Source organism: Talpa occidentalis, unplaced genomic scaffold (assembly GCF_014898055.3).
Source record: "Talpa occidentalis isolate TD23 unplaced genomic scaffold, MPIMG_talOcc4v2.1 talOcc4.5, whole genome shotgun sequence".
Lineage (NCBI taxonomy): Eukaryota > Metazoa > Chordata > Mammalia > Eulipotyphla > Talpidae > Talpa > Talpa occidentalis.
In genome coordinates, this window is record NW_023604861.1 from 42,992,842 (window position 1) to 43,009,326 (window position 16,485).

Sequence of the window (16,485 nt, forward strand, 5' to 3'; positions counted from 1 at the left end):
TTGTCCTTGATGATTTGGAGCAGTTGTGATGAATTCATAAATATTACACACGGGACAGCAGTACAGATGGAAAGAATTGGCACGGAGGGCCCGAGACAGAGCAAGAATGAAGATAACAATGAGACAGAATTGGTGCCACAATATGAAATTTGTTTTCATTTCAAAAGTTTTATTATTTTTAATCATTTTTTTCCATGTTCTACCATCACTACAGATGAAACTTAATTAACATAATAGAACTGAAGTCTGGGAATTAGAGAGCAAAAATGAATGAGTCTCAAGAAATATTTATGACCTATAGTTGCACTTTAATGTGAAAAAACAAAGCTACACTAGAAAGATGACAGTTTGAAGTGGACTCCACTAAAGCTGATCAATTATAATTCTTCATAAAACTCTTTTTTAAAAAATATTTATTTTGTATACAAGAACTGGGGTATAGGCCAGAGGTGTGGGGAGGGGGGTGGGTGTGAGGATTCACCAGAGACAGAGTGGGGAGCAGAACATGCAGACTGACTGAATTACACTGCTGAGGGGAGCAGCGGGCAAGACAGGATTGGTCTGCTGCGCCATGTGAACTGGCCAAGGAGTGAACTCATGCTGCAGTGGCTGCGGATAGCTTCATAGGTTGTGTCTTAACCTCTTGTGCCGCCAGGGAGGCCCCAAAACGTGTTCTATCTTTAAAGGAATAAATCCAAAGGAAAAAAAATACGCCATAAATTGTATGACAGAGTAGACAAATTTTACTTACTCTACAACTAAACTCAAACATTTGGGTGTTCACTGTTAAAAGTTAAGCTGAGGCATATTAAAAATTTTAAGATTATTTGAGCAAAAGCCAGTTTGAATGTGGTGATGCCAAACTGACGGTGGCTAGGTGCACTCCACTGACAAGAGCCAGGGACAGACTAATAAAGAAAAGCAGAGAATTGCAGAAGTATTTGGTTGTAGCCCAAGTGTTCAGGGTAAGCTAGTTGGCTGTTCTTAGGCTTCGGCTTTTTAACCCTGAGGCATTTCAGGCTTAAGTTTGACTTTATTCACATAAGCTATTGAGGCATTATAATCACCTCAGTCTAATGACCTCTTTAATTAATTTAACACTATGGTCAAGTGGAAAATCACTTGACCTCAGTGCTGGACTGAGGTGACAATGGGGGATTAAAAGTTCAGTTTAAAATTGGAATTTAAAGTGTTCATAGTTTAGAAAATAAGCTGGACATATATCCAACCAATTAGGATGAAAATACAGAGGTGACATAACAGACTATAATATGGTGTTCTGGAGACATGTGCTGTAATGGAAAAAATTACAGAAAAGACATTCAATTTGAAATGAGAAAACTTTCACAAAGGAGTGGCAGTTGAACAGTAGCTGAAGATGAATATAGATTTAATAAATCATAAAGGAGGTATTGGTGGGTGGTGAAGGATAACACCAGGCAGAAGAAGTAGTTTCCAACATTTACTAAGACTCTCCTCATATGCCAGGCACTTAGCTGTAGGGGAGGAAAACATTTTTCTCCATCCTCTTAGGATCCCTGGCTGGGTCTGAAAATTAAACTGACAAGGACAGATTCATAGGAGAAAAGCACACAAATTTCTAAATATAAATCTGCCATGACATGGGATTCTTCATAAGAAAATAGAGACCCAAAGAAACAGTTAAACTTGAGAGTTTTTTCATGCTAGGTTTGATGAAGAGTCGTGGAGAAATACGGTAGTACACAGGGGGTAGGCGCTAAAGGTAACGAATTAGGTGAAACTTTGCAAGACCTCTTTGGATCTACTTGGCATCCCTCTGTCAGAGATAAAGGAGGACACCTCTCACATGGGTCTGGCTTATTTCAGGTTAAGGTCAGAGTCCTTCCTGCTTTTTCTCAGCCTCCGTCAGCTTATTTTACTAAGCTTGGAATATTATACACCAAGGTACTATATTTTTTTATTTTTAATTTTTTTTACATCATTGTTCATTTTTAAACACTATTTGCTTCCCCCCACACCCCTTCAGGTGTAGCCCCATAGAGTTGCCTTCACCAATGCACCCGTGCACCATCACCTCAGTCCCCTGTGCTCCTCCCTCCCTCCCTCTCACCCCTCTCCCTCCTCCTCCCCTGCAGGATGGCTCTGATTTATCATTGTCTGTTTTTGCTTTGTTGTGTTTTGTTCTGTTATTATTTTTTTACACTCATGTCTTATTTGGTTCCCCTATATTCCTGCTATAAGTGAAACCAGCCCAAGATACTGTATTTTAGGGTAGCATGTTCTGAACCCCATCTGTGCCATACATCAAACACACAAAGGTGGATATGAAAGCATCCCAGAAGCTCAGCCTACAGAAAGTGAACAACCACAGAGAGCCTGGAGATGTGTTCTGTGTGAGAAGAAAGAGGAATGGCAGTGGGCAATGGGGCTTGAAGGAGGATTAGAGTAAGACTGTGAATGGCCTTCATAGACCAAGCTGTATGATTGCATTTTGTTCCATGGAAAACATGAAGTATTTAGGGTTTTGTTTTTTTTTTTTTTTTGTCTTTACCAGAGGAATAGCAGAGAAAGTCTGGAAATGTAAGTCATCTTACAACTAATTCCCTTACTTGATAGATTAAGTGATGCTGAGCTAATAACCCTGAGAGAGATGAAGTAATTTGCTTACGCTTATATAATGTGACAGAGGCAGGACTCTCGTTGGAACCAAGTCAGTCACATCTGTATTTTAGGATAATTTAGGAAGATGGTTGTAGTGGCAGTGTGGAGAATGGAGTAAAAAGATGGGGCTGCAGGATGAGGGTGTCCAAATAGCAAAGAAGGAGGCTGTTGAATGGTCCAAATCAAGAATAGATTAGATCTACGATTTAGTATTAATGGGTATTTATGGACAATTTTGATGTCCTTGTTAGCTTAATGTGCTTTAAAATCAGAATCATTCTTCTTATTCATTTTCATACAATTCTGATGCTTTTTATCATGTTGGAGATCAGAAATTGATGCAACTTCCCATTCCCTGCCTGCAAGTGCTAAGGAGGTAGCCTGTATAATTGTAGCTTATTTTGCCCTAAATTAGTGATTATGAAAGAATGAATAATTATAGACAGACTGTCATATTACACATTTAAAGATTATTAAATGCAATATTGAATATAATTCATCCCATAAGACTATAAAGAATTTTTGAGATGAAAATTATAGCTGCAGGTATGTTGTGTTTGTATAGTATTTTCCACAGCAATTTCACATGCTCATCTTACTTAATTTGACTGAGCTTTTGCTATTTGGCCTAAAGTTTTCTTGTATATAGCTGTATCTACAGAAGAATTTTGCTACCAATTAGAATTTATCTGGAATGGTTGAAGGATAAAGGTTGAAGGTTGTCCAAATTAGATTGTAGTAGTTTCAAGTCCCTAGCTATCTTTAGATTCAGCTCACTTTGAAGATAATATCAATATATAATATAAACAGACAAATACAAAAGTGTGATTTAGATGCCATTTCCTTTATATCTTTGGATAAAGGAACAAATTCAGTAAAAAAAAAAATAAAGAGAAGATTTGAAGTGTTGACTGGGGTGGAGGATCTGCTTCTAAGATGGTGTGCTCGCATTCTGTTGCCAGAAATCCTTGGTTTCTTCTCCCTTGGATTCTCTATGTGATGATTTGAAATGTTCTCTTGAGATGACATGGCAGCTGGCTTTCCTCAAGGATGTGGTCCTAGAGTACAATGAAGAAACCACAATGTCTGCTATGAACTAGGCTCAAAAGTCACTCATTTCGCCTCTACTCTTCCTGCGTACACTCTTCTCCATTCCTTGAAAGACAGTCACATTCAAGGAAAGTGCCCTTAATTATAAACTGAGAGACAGGGAACGGAGGGAGGGAGAGAGATGAGAGAAGAGGTGATGTATAGGTAGATAGGAAGGTAGATACAGTTAATTTGCAATAATTTCAGGAGAAAATCCTAAACTACAAATCACAACTTGGATTACAGTTTGTAATGCAGGAGGAACATTGTGAGTTCTCAGAAGATTTTTTTTTTTAAAAAAGAGTTATTTATTTATGCATACAAGAGCTGGGATGTAGGCCAGCGGTGTGGAAGTTGGGGGAGGTGAGAGAGGATTCACCAGAGAGAGTGGGGAGCAGAAAAGGCAGATCTACTGAAATACACTGCTGAGGGGAGCAGTGGGCAAGGCAGGAGAGGTCTGCTGTGCCATATGGGTTGCTCCTTGGCCAACCTGGGATTGAACACATGCTGCAGTGGCTGGCGATATCTTGACAGTGCTGTGTCTTTAATGCCTGCACCACCGGAGCAGCCCAGTTCTCAGAGGATATTATAGTTAAAATCTTGTCCTATTTCTCACTTTCATTGCTAAACAATGAGACCTTTTCCTAATCTATGATCAAAATGGTCCTGTCAGCCCTGGACAAGCAAACTGAGGCATCTTTGGCATGTCTCTGAGCCATGATATGTAGGTTCTCTGTCTAAATTGTATGATTTTCTACACTTGGCTTACTTGATGGATGAAAAAGCCAGGGCTTGCTCAATGTCACACTGCTATTTTGGGCAGAAGTAGGATTAGAACCCAGATCGTTGGACTAGGTTGGTATTAGTAGGCCTGAAGTATTGCCAGTGTTTATTCTTACTACAGAAATTCTGGATGACACTATTGGTTGACAGACCTAACATCTATCTCCAACCTTCATTTCTTCTGGGCATCCTAGTATGGGTCTAGAAAGGCTAAATACTCAATCTTCCAGCCTTGTTTGCTTCTAGAGGTGGCCATGTGATAACTACAACAAAGGAAATGTGAACCCAGAGAATATGGTTCCCACCTATCAGGATGACACCAAACAAATGAACTAACCTTCATTCCCTGGGTCTACAATGATATGGTAATTCATGTGTTAGGGGTGTTCTCTGAGGCAGAAAGCATCCTAATGGGACTATAGAAATGGAGTTAAAGTGACCAGATGATCAGCTTTTAGTTTCAAGAGGATGTTAGTGGGAACATGGCTACATCAATATTGATCTGTTTTTCCCTTATAAATTTTACACAAACTACGAAGAAATGTAAAAATACTCCATAAATTCTATTTCAAGTAGAATAAAGACAAATGTCATTTTAGAATGCCCAAATAGATGTAAGGGCTTCCAAAAGGCATGAGATTTAGCAGAAGTAGTGCAGGAAGAGAGTGTAAGGAGAAAGTGGAGTGAGTCAAGAGGGATCTGACAGCAGCAGATCTCAGCAAAAAAATAAATGTGTGTGTGTCTCTCTCTGTGTGTGTGTGTGTATACCTACACACATACTTTATAAATTTGGGGGGTTCCCCTCTGAAATGAAAAAATGATTTGTAAAATTTAGGCTCCAGAGAAGAATAAGATGGCTATGGAGTTCCTTCTATACCTGGTTTGGATCAAAAAAGATGTGGAAACTTTGATTATTTCAGTATCTTTTTTTGGTTTCAGAAAAAAAGTCTAACTTTAGATGTAGTCTACACTTTCTAAACTTCTTATTTGAATGCCAGTAATTTTTGTGCTATCTCCAGACTAATTTGTTTAGCCATCTTTTCTACAAAGAAATGTTATATTGCTAGGTACTAAAAAAAATCACCACCATTTACCATAAAGAGAACCGTAATGTTAATATGTTATAACCAAAAAAAGCTCATTTTTTGTACTGCTTTGGGAAACATTTCCAGAATACACTAGATTTTGTGAAGACTAAACCTGTGTAGTTCAAAATGGTAGTCACTAGTCATATCTAACTTTTAAAATTTAGCATTACCCTTTGGGTAGATCCCTAGGAGTGGAATTGCCAGGTCGTATGGTAGCTCCATTTATGGTAGACTGAGGAACCTCCAGACAGCTTTCCATATTGGTTGGACCAATTTGCACTCCCACCAGCAATGTAGAAGAGTTCCTTTTTCAGCACATCCTCGCCAACATTTGTTGTTGCTTGTTTTTTTGATATGTGCCATTCTTACTGGTGTAAGGTGGTATCTCAGTGTGGTTTTGATTTGCATTTCCCTGATGATAAGAGATGTTGAACATTTTTTCATATGCCTGTTGGCCATTTGCATTTCCTCTTTGGAGAAATGTCTTAAATTCTTCTGCCCATTTCTTGACTGGATTGTTAATTTTGTTTTTGCTGAGCCATGTGAGTTCTTTGTATATCTTTGTGATCAGTCCCTTATCAGTTGAATGGAGTGCAAAGATTTTTTTCCCAGTAAGTGGTTAATATCTCTTTTGCTATTCAGAAACTTTTCAGTTTGATGTAATCCCAGGTGTTTATTTTTTCCTTGATTATCTTTGCTTGTACGCCTATGTTTATTGTAGCATTATTTACAATAGGTAAAACCTGGAAACAACCCAAATGCCCCCAAATAGATGACTGGATCAAGATGTGGTATATATACACAATGGAATATTATTCAGCAATCAAAAAAGAAACTCATGCCTTTCGCAGCAACGTGGATGGAGCTAGAAGGAATTATGCTCAGTGAAATAATCCAGAGGAGAAAGAAAAATATCAGATGGTTTCACTTATAGCAGGAATATAAGGGAACCAAATAAGACATCGGTGTAAAAAAATAATAATACAAAATGCAACAAAGCAAAAACAGACAATTATAAATCAGAGACATCCACTGGGGAGGAGGAGGAAGAGGGATCAGAAGGAGGGAGGGAGGAGCACAGGGGACTGAGGTGATGGTGCACGGGTGCATTGGTGAAGGAAACTCCATGTAGACTACACCTGAGGGGGTGGGGAGAAGCAAATATTGTTTAAAAGTGAGCAATGATATAAAAATTTAAAAATTTAAAAAATAATATAAAATTTAGCATTACCAAAGGTTTTAAATCTCACACTAGTCACATTTCAAGTGTTTAATGGCTACATGATGCTATTGGCAATTCTACGGGGCAGTGCAGATGTGGGGCATCCCCATCACTACAAAAAACTGGGCTGAACACTATTGGACTCACTCTAGTCTCCCTCCTTCCCACCTCTCTCCACTCCTCTGAAAGCTGAGAGACACTAGTATTTCAGTTTGGGGAATGTACAAAATCTTTTTCTAGTTAGGACTTTGCATTTTGCAATCCCATGTGCCTGAAATGTTCTTCCCCACTCTACCCTGCAAGATGCTTTTCATTTTTCGGCCTCATCTTTTATATAGGACCTTCTCTGACCATCAGTCTAAAACATGTACTTCACCCCAACCGCCGCTAGTTATTTTTCGGCCCAGCTCTTTAGTTTTTCCTTCCTTTTATTAAAATTTTTGTAATTTACAATTAATTTATTCATGTGTTTACTTAACCATCTTTCCTAAGCTAATCTGTCACAACTGAAAGAGCTTTAGTTCAGAAAAGAATGTGTCTAAGTTACTCAAAATGACTAAGCTTGCAAAGATATCAAGACAGCATTATAGAAAATGTGAAAGAAGAAACAACTCAATAAAATAGGAAATTTTGTCCATAGATCCATGTAGATAATCCAAGTTCAAATTTAAATGCCATATTTAAAAAGGTGGCTAGGGCCTCCCGGTGGCGCAGCGGTTGAGCGCTGGGGAAGCTGCCCGCAGCCTCTGCAGGGCCGGTTCGATCTCTGACTGCTCCCCGGCCAAGGGTCCCACATGGCGCGCAGACCTCTCCTGCCGCCCGCTGCTCCCCTCAGCAGTGTACTTTGGTCCTTCTGCCTGCTCTGCTCCCCGCTCTGGCTCTGGTGAATTCTCTCACCCTCCGTGCTTCTGACTATACCCAGTGCTTGTATAAATAAATAAATAAATCTAAAAAAAAAAAAAAAAAAAAAAAAATTAAAAAAAAAAAAAAAAAAAGGTGGCTAAATTTACCTAGAGAAGTAAGAGAGAACATTCCTTGAAAGTGGGAAGTATCCATGTATCTTTTAAAATTTATTTTCTTGTATAAAATTTTGATACATAAATTACTGGTTTTGGTTGTGCCCCATGAATCAATATCTGTATATGTTGCAAAATGATCATCCGTTACCACATAATTTTTTCCTATGATGATTTTTAGTATATACGACTAGCAACTTACAAATACACAATTAATATTAACTATAGTCACCATGCTGTATATTACACCCCTAAGACTTGGTTTATTATAGTTGGAAGTTGGTATCTTTTGACCACATTCACCCATTTTTGTCTGCCCCATACTCCTGACAATCATGAGTCTGTTCACGGTATCTTTAAGTTGTGCTTCATTTACTTTTTGGATTCCACGTATAAGTGAGATCAGTCTCTTTCTCTGACTTATTTTACTTGCATAATGCCCACAAATTTAATCTGTTATTGCACATGGGAAGAGTTCATATTTTCCTTATGAGTGAATAATATTCTTTTGTGTGTATGTACACAATACATGCATATATAGAATATATATTCCTTATCCACCTATCAGTGGACGCTTAGACTGCCTCCCATAGTGCTCTCCATAGTGGCTGCACCAATTTACATTCCCACCAACAATGCACAAGAGTTCCCTTTTCTCTACCTACTCGCTGACACTATTTCTTAGCTTTTTGATAATAGCTATTCTGACAGGTGTGAGGGAAGTATTTTATTGTGGTCTGGTGTCCGGGCCAGCCGGGCAGATCAACGCGGTACCCTGGGGGAGGAAGCAGGGGCTTGATATGGGACAGGGGTACGCGAGGAGTGGAGACAAAGCCAGGATCATCGCCAGTCTCATTTATTCAGGAATGTGTACAATGTTATATAGGGTTCAGAGGAGGAGGTCTCTCGTTATCTCGAACAAGGAGAGACCACCAATACAAACAGGCCACAAGGAGCAAGCAGGGGGAAGGGTTCAGTCGTCACAATAGGAAACTTGAAACCTTCACTGGAGCTAACATTCAGTACCTGCTTCAGGCAAGAACCCGGATGTTCAGGTTTGGGTCCCGACAGTCTGGGTTTGCTTTTCCCTAATGATAGTAATGTTGTAATGTTGAGCAATTTTTCATGTCCCTGTTAGCCATCTTTGTCTTCTTTGGGAAAATGTCTATTCAAGTCCTCAGTCCATTTTTTTTTTTTTTATTTTTTTAAAGATTTATTTATTTATTTATTTATTTATTTATTTATTTATTTATTTATACAAGCACTGGGTACAGTCAGAAGTGCGGGAGGGTGAGAGAATTCACCAGAGCCAGAGCGGGAGCAGAGCAGGCAGAAGGACCGAAGTACACTGCTGAGGGGAGCAGCTGGCGGCAGGAGAGGTCTGCGCGCCATGTGGGACCCTCCTCAGGTGGCCGGGGAGCAGCCGGGGATTGAACCGGCGCTGCAGAGGCTGCGGGCAGCTTCGCAACCCAGCGCTCAACCACTGTGCCATCGGGGAGGCCCCTCAGTCCACTTTTAAATTGCATTATTTAGGCTTGTTTTATTTGCCATTGAACTGAATGAGTTATATATTTTGCAATATTAACTTCATCAGAAATGATTTGCAAATACCTTCTCTGATTCACTAGGTTGCCTTTTCCTTTTTGTTGATGGCTTCCTTTGTTGTGCAAGTTTTTTAGATTGATTATCGTCTCACTTATTTATTTTTAATTTTGCCGCCTTTGCTTTTGGTGTCAAGTCCAAAAAACAGTCGCTAACACTGGTATCAAGGTGCTTCCTACCATAAGGTTGTCTGCTCCCAGAGATCCCTTTTAGGATCCTAGATGATGTGCCAAATCAGAAGTCTGCCCCTTAGGTCAAAACTCCAAGACTAGCAAAGAGGCTCTTTCATAGAAATCAGTGTATATTTCAGACTGTCTGTGTACATGCCCTGGGCATGGTATCTGGACAAGAACTCTCTCCATTTGTTACAGCCCCATGGGACCCATGAACAGAAGCACCTCATGCTTCCAGAGCCAGGTGATTAAGGGGTGTCTCCTGGGGGGCAGTCATTTAAAAAAAAAAAAACAAAAAACTGCATCAGATAGATGAACATGCTCCCTTCTGCTGAGATACCATGCTCTGGCACATCACAGTGGGGAAGTCTGAAGACAGAGCTCAGCCTCTAGGTCCTTGAGAAGAGGACAGACTTGCTTGGATGTGTTTAATTAGAAGCCAGCCCCTCAGGCCTCAGATATGAAGATAAATAAGGTAATGGGCTTCTTTCACAGAAAGGATAGTAGAGGCTAAGAATTCTGTTAGTCCTGTGGGATCTGTGAGCAAAAGTCTTGCTGGTCACAAGCCAGGTGATCTACTGGTGTCCCCACAAAATCAAGGTGCCAGGAGCTTATAAGGAGATATGGCAAACTGGAGTGAGGCATAGGGAGAGCACAAAGATGGTGCCCCTTAGTCTCCATCTTGAGTGTATTTTCGTAGGCCTCTAGATGTGTGTTGAAGTAGATGCCTGCCTCTCAGGCTTTTTTTTCCCTTACATTGATGTTTACTTTTGTACAGTCGTTGACTTCGCCACTCATGTGTAGTTCCCATAAATTTCCCAGCACATCACCCGTGAACTGTCACCATAGTCCCTTGTGCTCTTTCCTCCCCTATTTTGACGCAGCTCCCTCCCCGTCCCCTGCTGTATGTCAGGTTAATGTTTTAAAAGATTCAAACAAGCCTCTCACAGAAAGCCTAAGTATTTTTCAGTCAGTAGCCTTTGTACTGACTCTGGGATGGATGGGCACCTGGCAAGCCCTTTAAGAACTATTTTTCAGTTCACACAATTCTAGATGTCTTGGGGGCTTTTAGGTGTAGGTCTTAAAACTTCAGGTGCCAAACCCTTCACCTCAGGGAGAAGCTTGATATTATGAGTTCCCACCCAATTGTGGATTGTTGTTCCCAGGGTAGTTTATAGCAAAATTGTCTCAGTCTCTTAACCTGCTTTGGTTATATTTTTTTGCTCAATGTGTAGGAATTGCTGAGCTAGTTGTTGCTTTTCTAGAGAAAATGTGTTGCTGTAGAATTTGCCATGTTCCTGCAAGGACCGAGTTTACAATACACAACCATCTTGAACTAGAATCCATCTCTTTTTTAAATAACAAATTCAGGCACTGATGGTGATCTTTTGAGGTGTAAAAGCACCACCGATAGTATAGATACTATATACCTTAATCTTTACCCAATTGGACAGTAAGAAATAATTTGGGATATTCTGGTGATGAGCCAAACTTAGATTAATAAATATAAATCATAAAATCTAATGTCATGTGGTTCAATGGGGGCGATGCTGCAGTTACTGATGAAAATGAAAATATATGACAGATTATATTTTTCAATATACTAGATTACAACTCGGGCATACTTACAAGCTTTGTGAAATTAAGTTAGCAGTTATCATAAGTTAATACAACTTTTCGCCCATTGGTAGGCACACCTGCCAAAATAAAACCTATCATTATTTGGTTTGCAGGCATACTCTTGCCTTTTCTCTTGTTAGACAACTTTCAATATAGCTGAGCCAACTGTGCTTATGGCAGATGGACAAACTTGATACAGTGATATATCAGTTATGAGATGGAACTGCACTAGCAAATAATTTATAGACTGGAAGATGTTTTAGGGAATACTTCACTGAGACTTGAATTATGGCCCAAGAGCACTTAAGGAAACTTTGGTAAAATATTTCTGTGGGTATGCAATTAACAGTACAGAGAACATTTGAATTTTTTTTGAAGTAAGGTGACTTAACAGTACCCTCCCACTGGGAACATAAAGCTCTGAATACTGTGACTAAATGAACAAACAAATAGTTCTAAAATTTTCTTTTACAGCATAGCAAAGATAGTCAAAACTAAAAGGCACAGATTTGACTTTATTGTAACTTTTAGTACATAGTTTTCCTTTATATAATTTGTGAAATATTCCTAAATCAGTGGACAAACAGGAAAACCATTATTTTGTTATCCACAATTCTAGGAACTAAGATCAGGAGTTTAGCACTTTAAATCTTTATGCGATAGATATTTATATCACCCACTATGATCACAAAGTAGCTTCCTAAAGGGTATTCATTTTCTAGGGTCATTAAGAAAATGTTCTTGTCATTTTTCTTAAACATTTTCCCAAATGGAACAAAGAACAGAACCAGGAAAATCTGATTATAATTTTTTTTGTGCCTGATTACAATTTTCTTATACATACATTCAAGTCATTTGGAAGTATTTCCTTTTCTGGGTATTTCGCTCAAATTCAACACACAATAAATGCTGCTTGAAATGCGCAGAAACTCTATCTGTTACGTTGAGAGAAGAGGCTATAAAAACTGCTGAGAGGGGTAATACTAGGTTTGTAGTTTTAAAATAAAAAGCAGTGAGAGGCAATGGTCAAATTATGTTTGATTTTCTTCATGTATTACTGTCTGCTGCAAATTCTGCAACTTGGAGTCCATTTCATGAGTTAAATATGTATATACACTGTAATTTTTACAAAGTAAATTGGTAATATTTTATAGGCAGTTTAATCAAAAGCAACACCTGAAAAAATATGTATTTTTTAAATGGCTGCAGTACTTTACTATGTGTATTTATAAAAAGTATTTTTATTTTTTACCTTCATATGTATATATATTTATATATACACATCATTGTTGATTTTCGTACAGTGTATGCTTGTATGCTTTGTCCTCTCAGGTGTATTCCCCGTGAAGTTCCCCCCACCAATTCACCTGTGAACCATCACCATTTGCTCTTCTCTCCCGTTTTGATCCCTCTTCTTCCCCCTCCCTTGCAGAATGTCTCTGATTAATAGTTATCTGCTAATTTTTTTTTTACTGTCCCCCCCCCACCCCCCGATTCCTTATTTGGTTCCCCTATATTCCTTCTTTAAGAGAAACCATCGATATTTTTCTTTCTTTCTGGCTTGTTTCGGTAGGATTTTGAAGCTCAGATTACATGGGTTTGTTAACTCTGTTCTCAAGAATTACTGAGCTATGTTTTAAGTACATCCTTGACTCTTTATTATTTACAGCTGTCAAATAAGGACTTGAACAGTAAAATATTTGAAGCACAAAACAGGTAATGTTGATGACAATGTTCTGCAGAACATCAAATAAGATAAATGAAGAACAAAGTAAATCCAGAACAAGAATAGGGAAGGTACATTTATTAAAAATAAAAATAGTAGTCTCTGAAAACAAAACCACAGACTCCAAATACATCTAATATACATTATAATAATGCACAAACAAAAAATTCCCATTAAGTAACTTTTTAGAACTTTAGAAAGGAAAAAAGTATTCCTGCTATAGATCTGCCTACAACATAGCAGGAAAGATCCTCTTTCAAGTGTTACATGCTGCAGAATAAAATCTATTTCTATGGGGATGAACCAGAACATTAAGTCAGTGGCTCCTTCATAAAAAATACTTGTAGAGCAGTGACAAACATTTTCCAAGGTCCTCTAGTTTTTAACAAAAGGTACAGAACTATTCAATCTGGATGCATTCACCTTTTTTTTTTGCATGAGTATCAAGCATGTGTAAAAATTTATGTAAAAGTTGAAGTTACCCAAAACTAGTGTCTGTCTTTAAATTTTATGTCACAGTTCTTCATTCTTAGGATGGCTGATAAATCTTTGCTGCCTTTTCCACTAACAACGTTTGTCAAAAAAAAGAATATGCATTGCCGAAGGAAGATAGTACCGCAAATGTCACTGAGGTTCATTCTAAGACACACACAGTTCCTGTTGGATACTGGACTGTGAGAGTTTGTTATCTTCAGCCTTTTCCTGTCCCGGGGCATGGCAAGTAGTCTTCCGCTTAAATAATCGAAGACTCAGTCGTAATAACTCATTATCTACCATTGGAGTATTCGTGTATGCTTGCTTTACAGTGCCCTATTTGGGGAAAACAAAAGCCACATCAGATAACAGTAGAAAAGACAGGCAGATTAACATCTAACGAAAATAACCAAACTGTTCAAGTTTTTCCTTTAGCTATGTCTTGTACATGTTGAAATAAAATGTCTCCTATGGAACTACAGGCTAATTTAATCTACTTTTACATGATAACCTTTCAATTCTCTGAAGGGTAGCAATGAACACCTCATATTCACTACTGGTCTGTAATATCCCATAATCAGGCTCGAGAACTGATCAATTCTCTAGAAGATAGCTGAACAATGAGTATACCACCTAGTTTATTTCTACTAAAATGTCCTGTTACTCAGCTACGTTAGCATTTTTGGAAGATATCTGTCATAAAATTCTGTAAAATATTCTTCCAGTATGTGCATAATAAGAACTGAATATTCCCAGAAATTTACCAATTATTCTCTCTAGGAATACTTAAAAGAACTATGGCTCTTTGATCACATATGTACTAAAAAAATTTTTTTACTATTTTTTTTGATTTATTTATACAAGAACTGGGGTACAGGCCAGAGCTACGGGAGGGTGAGAGGATCCACCAGAGATAGAGCGGGGAACAGATGAGGTCTGTCCTGCCATGTGGGTTTCTCCCTAGCCGGCCGGGAATCGAGCCCACGCAAAAGAGGCTGTGGCCAGCCTCACAGTGCGGCGCTCAATCCTCTGTGCCACTGGAAAGGCCCTGCACTAAAAAAAAATTTAAGTTGTAATATAGTAAAATAGATTTTCTATGTATACATCTGAGTTTGTATTCATGTTTTAACACTCAAAAACTCCATTTGCTAACCTCTTCCCAATTCTACTCTTGGCAAGCAATGCTAGAATCTGTAGTTATACCTTTTTTTAGAACATCATAGAGCATACAATCTTTTGAGACTAATTCTTTCATCCTATATAATTTTTTCACTCTAATGCTTCTAAGATTTATCCATGTTGACAGTATTGGTTGGTTGGTTGTTACTAGTGATCCATTGTATGTGTAATCTCACATTTTAGCTAATAACTAGCTGAAGAACACTGGGATTGTTTGCACTTTTGGGAAATTATGAACAGCTGTCAAACTTCTGGAAAGGTTTTATATGAACATAGGTTTCTATTTTTCGACTGTACTTAGTAAAGGAATTGCTGAGTCAGATAGTAAGTAAACATTTGAATTTATAAGGACTCACGTAAATGGATTCCAGAGTGGCTTTACTATTTTGTATATGCATCAGCAATATATAGAGGTTTCAATTGCTCTGAATCTTCATTCTGTTGCTTGCATCTCACAGTAGTTTTACTCTGTACTACCTAATAATGTTAAACATCTTAGTACTTAACTGTCATTCACATATCCACTTTGAAATATGCTGTCTTTTGCTCAAAATACTGGGTTGCTTGTCTTCGTACTGTTTATTTTTGAGATTTCTTTATATTCTGGACCAATATTTTTTTCCCAGTAGACATCTACAGAATGAAAGTTTTAAATTTTGACTGGTCATATTTGTGTGGGTCTATTTCTGGCTCTGTTCTACTCTACTGACTTAATGTCCATCCCCTCACTAATACCACACTATTTTAGATATGTGGTTTTATACTAAATCTTAAAATTGGGTAGTGTGAGACATCTTTTTATAAGTTATTTTGGCTATTCTAGTTACTTTGACTTTTCATGGAAATTACAGAATCATGTCTACTAAAAGCCCTGTAGGGGCTTTTTAAAAGAAATGTGATAAAGATGTAGATCAATTTGGGGACAATCAATGAGTCTTCTAATTCATGAAATAATGCCTCTCCATTTATGTAGGTCTTGATTTTTTTTGTTTTAAGCACAAAGATTTTGCACATGTTTTAGCAAAAACCATTGTAAAGTTTTTTCCCCCTCCATTTTGGTTCCCAGGTGTTTCTATTTATATTGCTAGTAAATAGAAATACTTTTTACTTGCTGAATTTATATCCTGTGGCCTTGTTAGAAGTTAAATGAGTTTAAGAATATTTTTGGTAAATTCATTGACACCTTTTATATAGGCAATCACACTGTGGGTGAATAAAAAGTTATTTCTTCCTTTCAAATCTGTATGGGTTTTGTTTCTTTTTTCTTATCCTACTGAACAGGCAAGGACTTCCAGCACAATATTGAATAGGGACAGTGAGAATAGGTATCCTTGCCTGATTCTGCAGGGGAAATCTTTCAAACTTGTACCTTAAACATGTTAGCTGTAGGATTTTTGCACATGCCCTCTACACAGACTCTAGTTCTAGTCTGTGGGGACTTATTGAAAAAGGATGCTGAATTTTGTCAAATGCCTTATTTTCATCAATTGATATAGTTTTAAAATTTAAACCTGGCTTTCATTCTGAAACTATATTTGAATTAATATTTTTGTGTTCTTGTTCATGAAAGATATTAACTGCAGTTTTCTTATCATGTATTTGGTTTCAATATCTTCATGAAATGAGTTGGGAAGTATTCCTGCCAGAAATTGTAAAGAACTGGTATTTCTTCCTTAAATGTTTGGTAGTTTATGCCAGTGAGATCATCTGGGACTAAAGATTTCTTTATAAGAAAATTTTTAACTACAAACTCCATTTTTAAAAATACAGGATATAAATTTTTGTCACTTTGTGGCTTTTAGAGGAATTGATCCATTTCTTATAAGTTATCAAATTTATGTGCACAGAGCTGTTTACAATTTTCCTATTA

The 16,485-nt window shown here is 37.8% G+C and overlaps 1 protein-coding gene across 5 annotated transcripts in view; it reads right to left on the minus strand.

Annotated features, from left to right (window-relative positions):
* Positions 1–12,786: 12,786 nt before the first annotated feature.
* ZC3H13 (zinc finger CCCH-type containing 13) overlaps positions 12,787–16,485 on the minus strand; it is an 83,379-nt gene continuing 79,680 nt past the window's right edge. For 3 of the 5 annotated variants that reach the window (XM_054701847.1, XM_054701846.1, XM_054701845.1), the window contains exon 20: positions 12,787–13,772. In XM_054701847.1, coding sequence (XP_054557822.1) covers positions 13,602–13,772 — 171 coding nt within the window. In that variant the 3' untranslated portion in view covers positions 12,787–13,601. The remainder of the gene's footprint in view (positions 13,773–16,485) is intronic. The other 2 variants (XM_037527017.2, XM_037527016.2) reach the window with 1 other exon arrangement.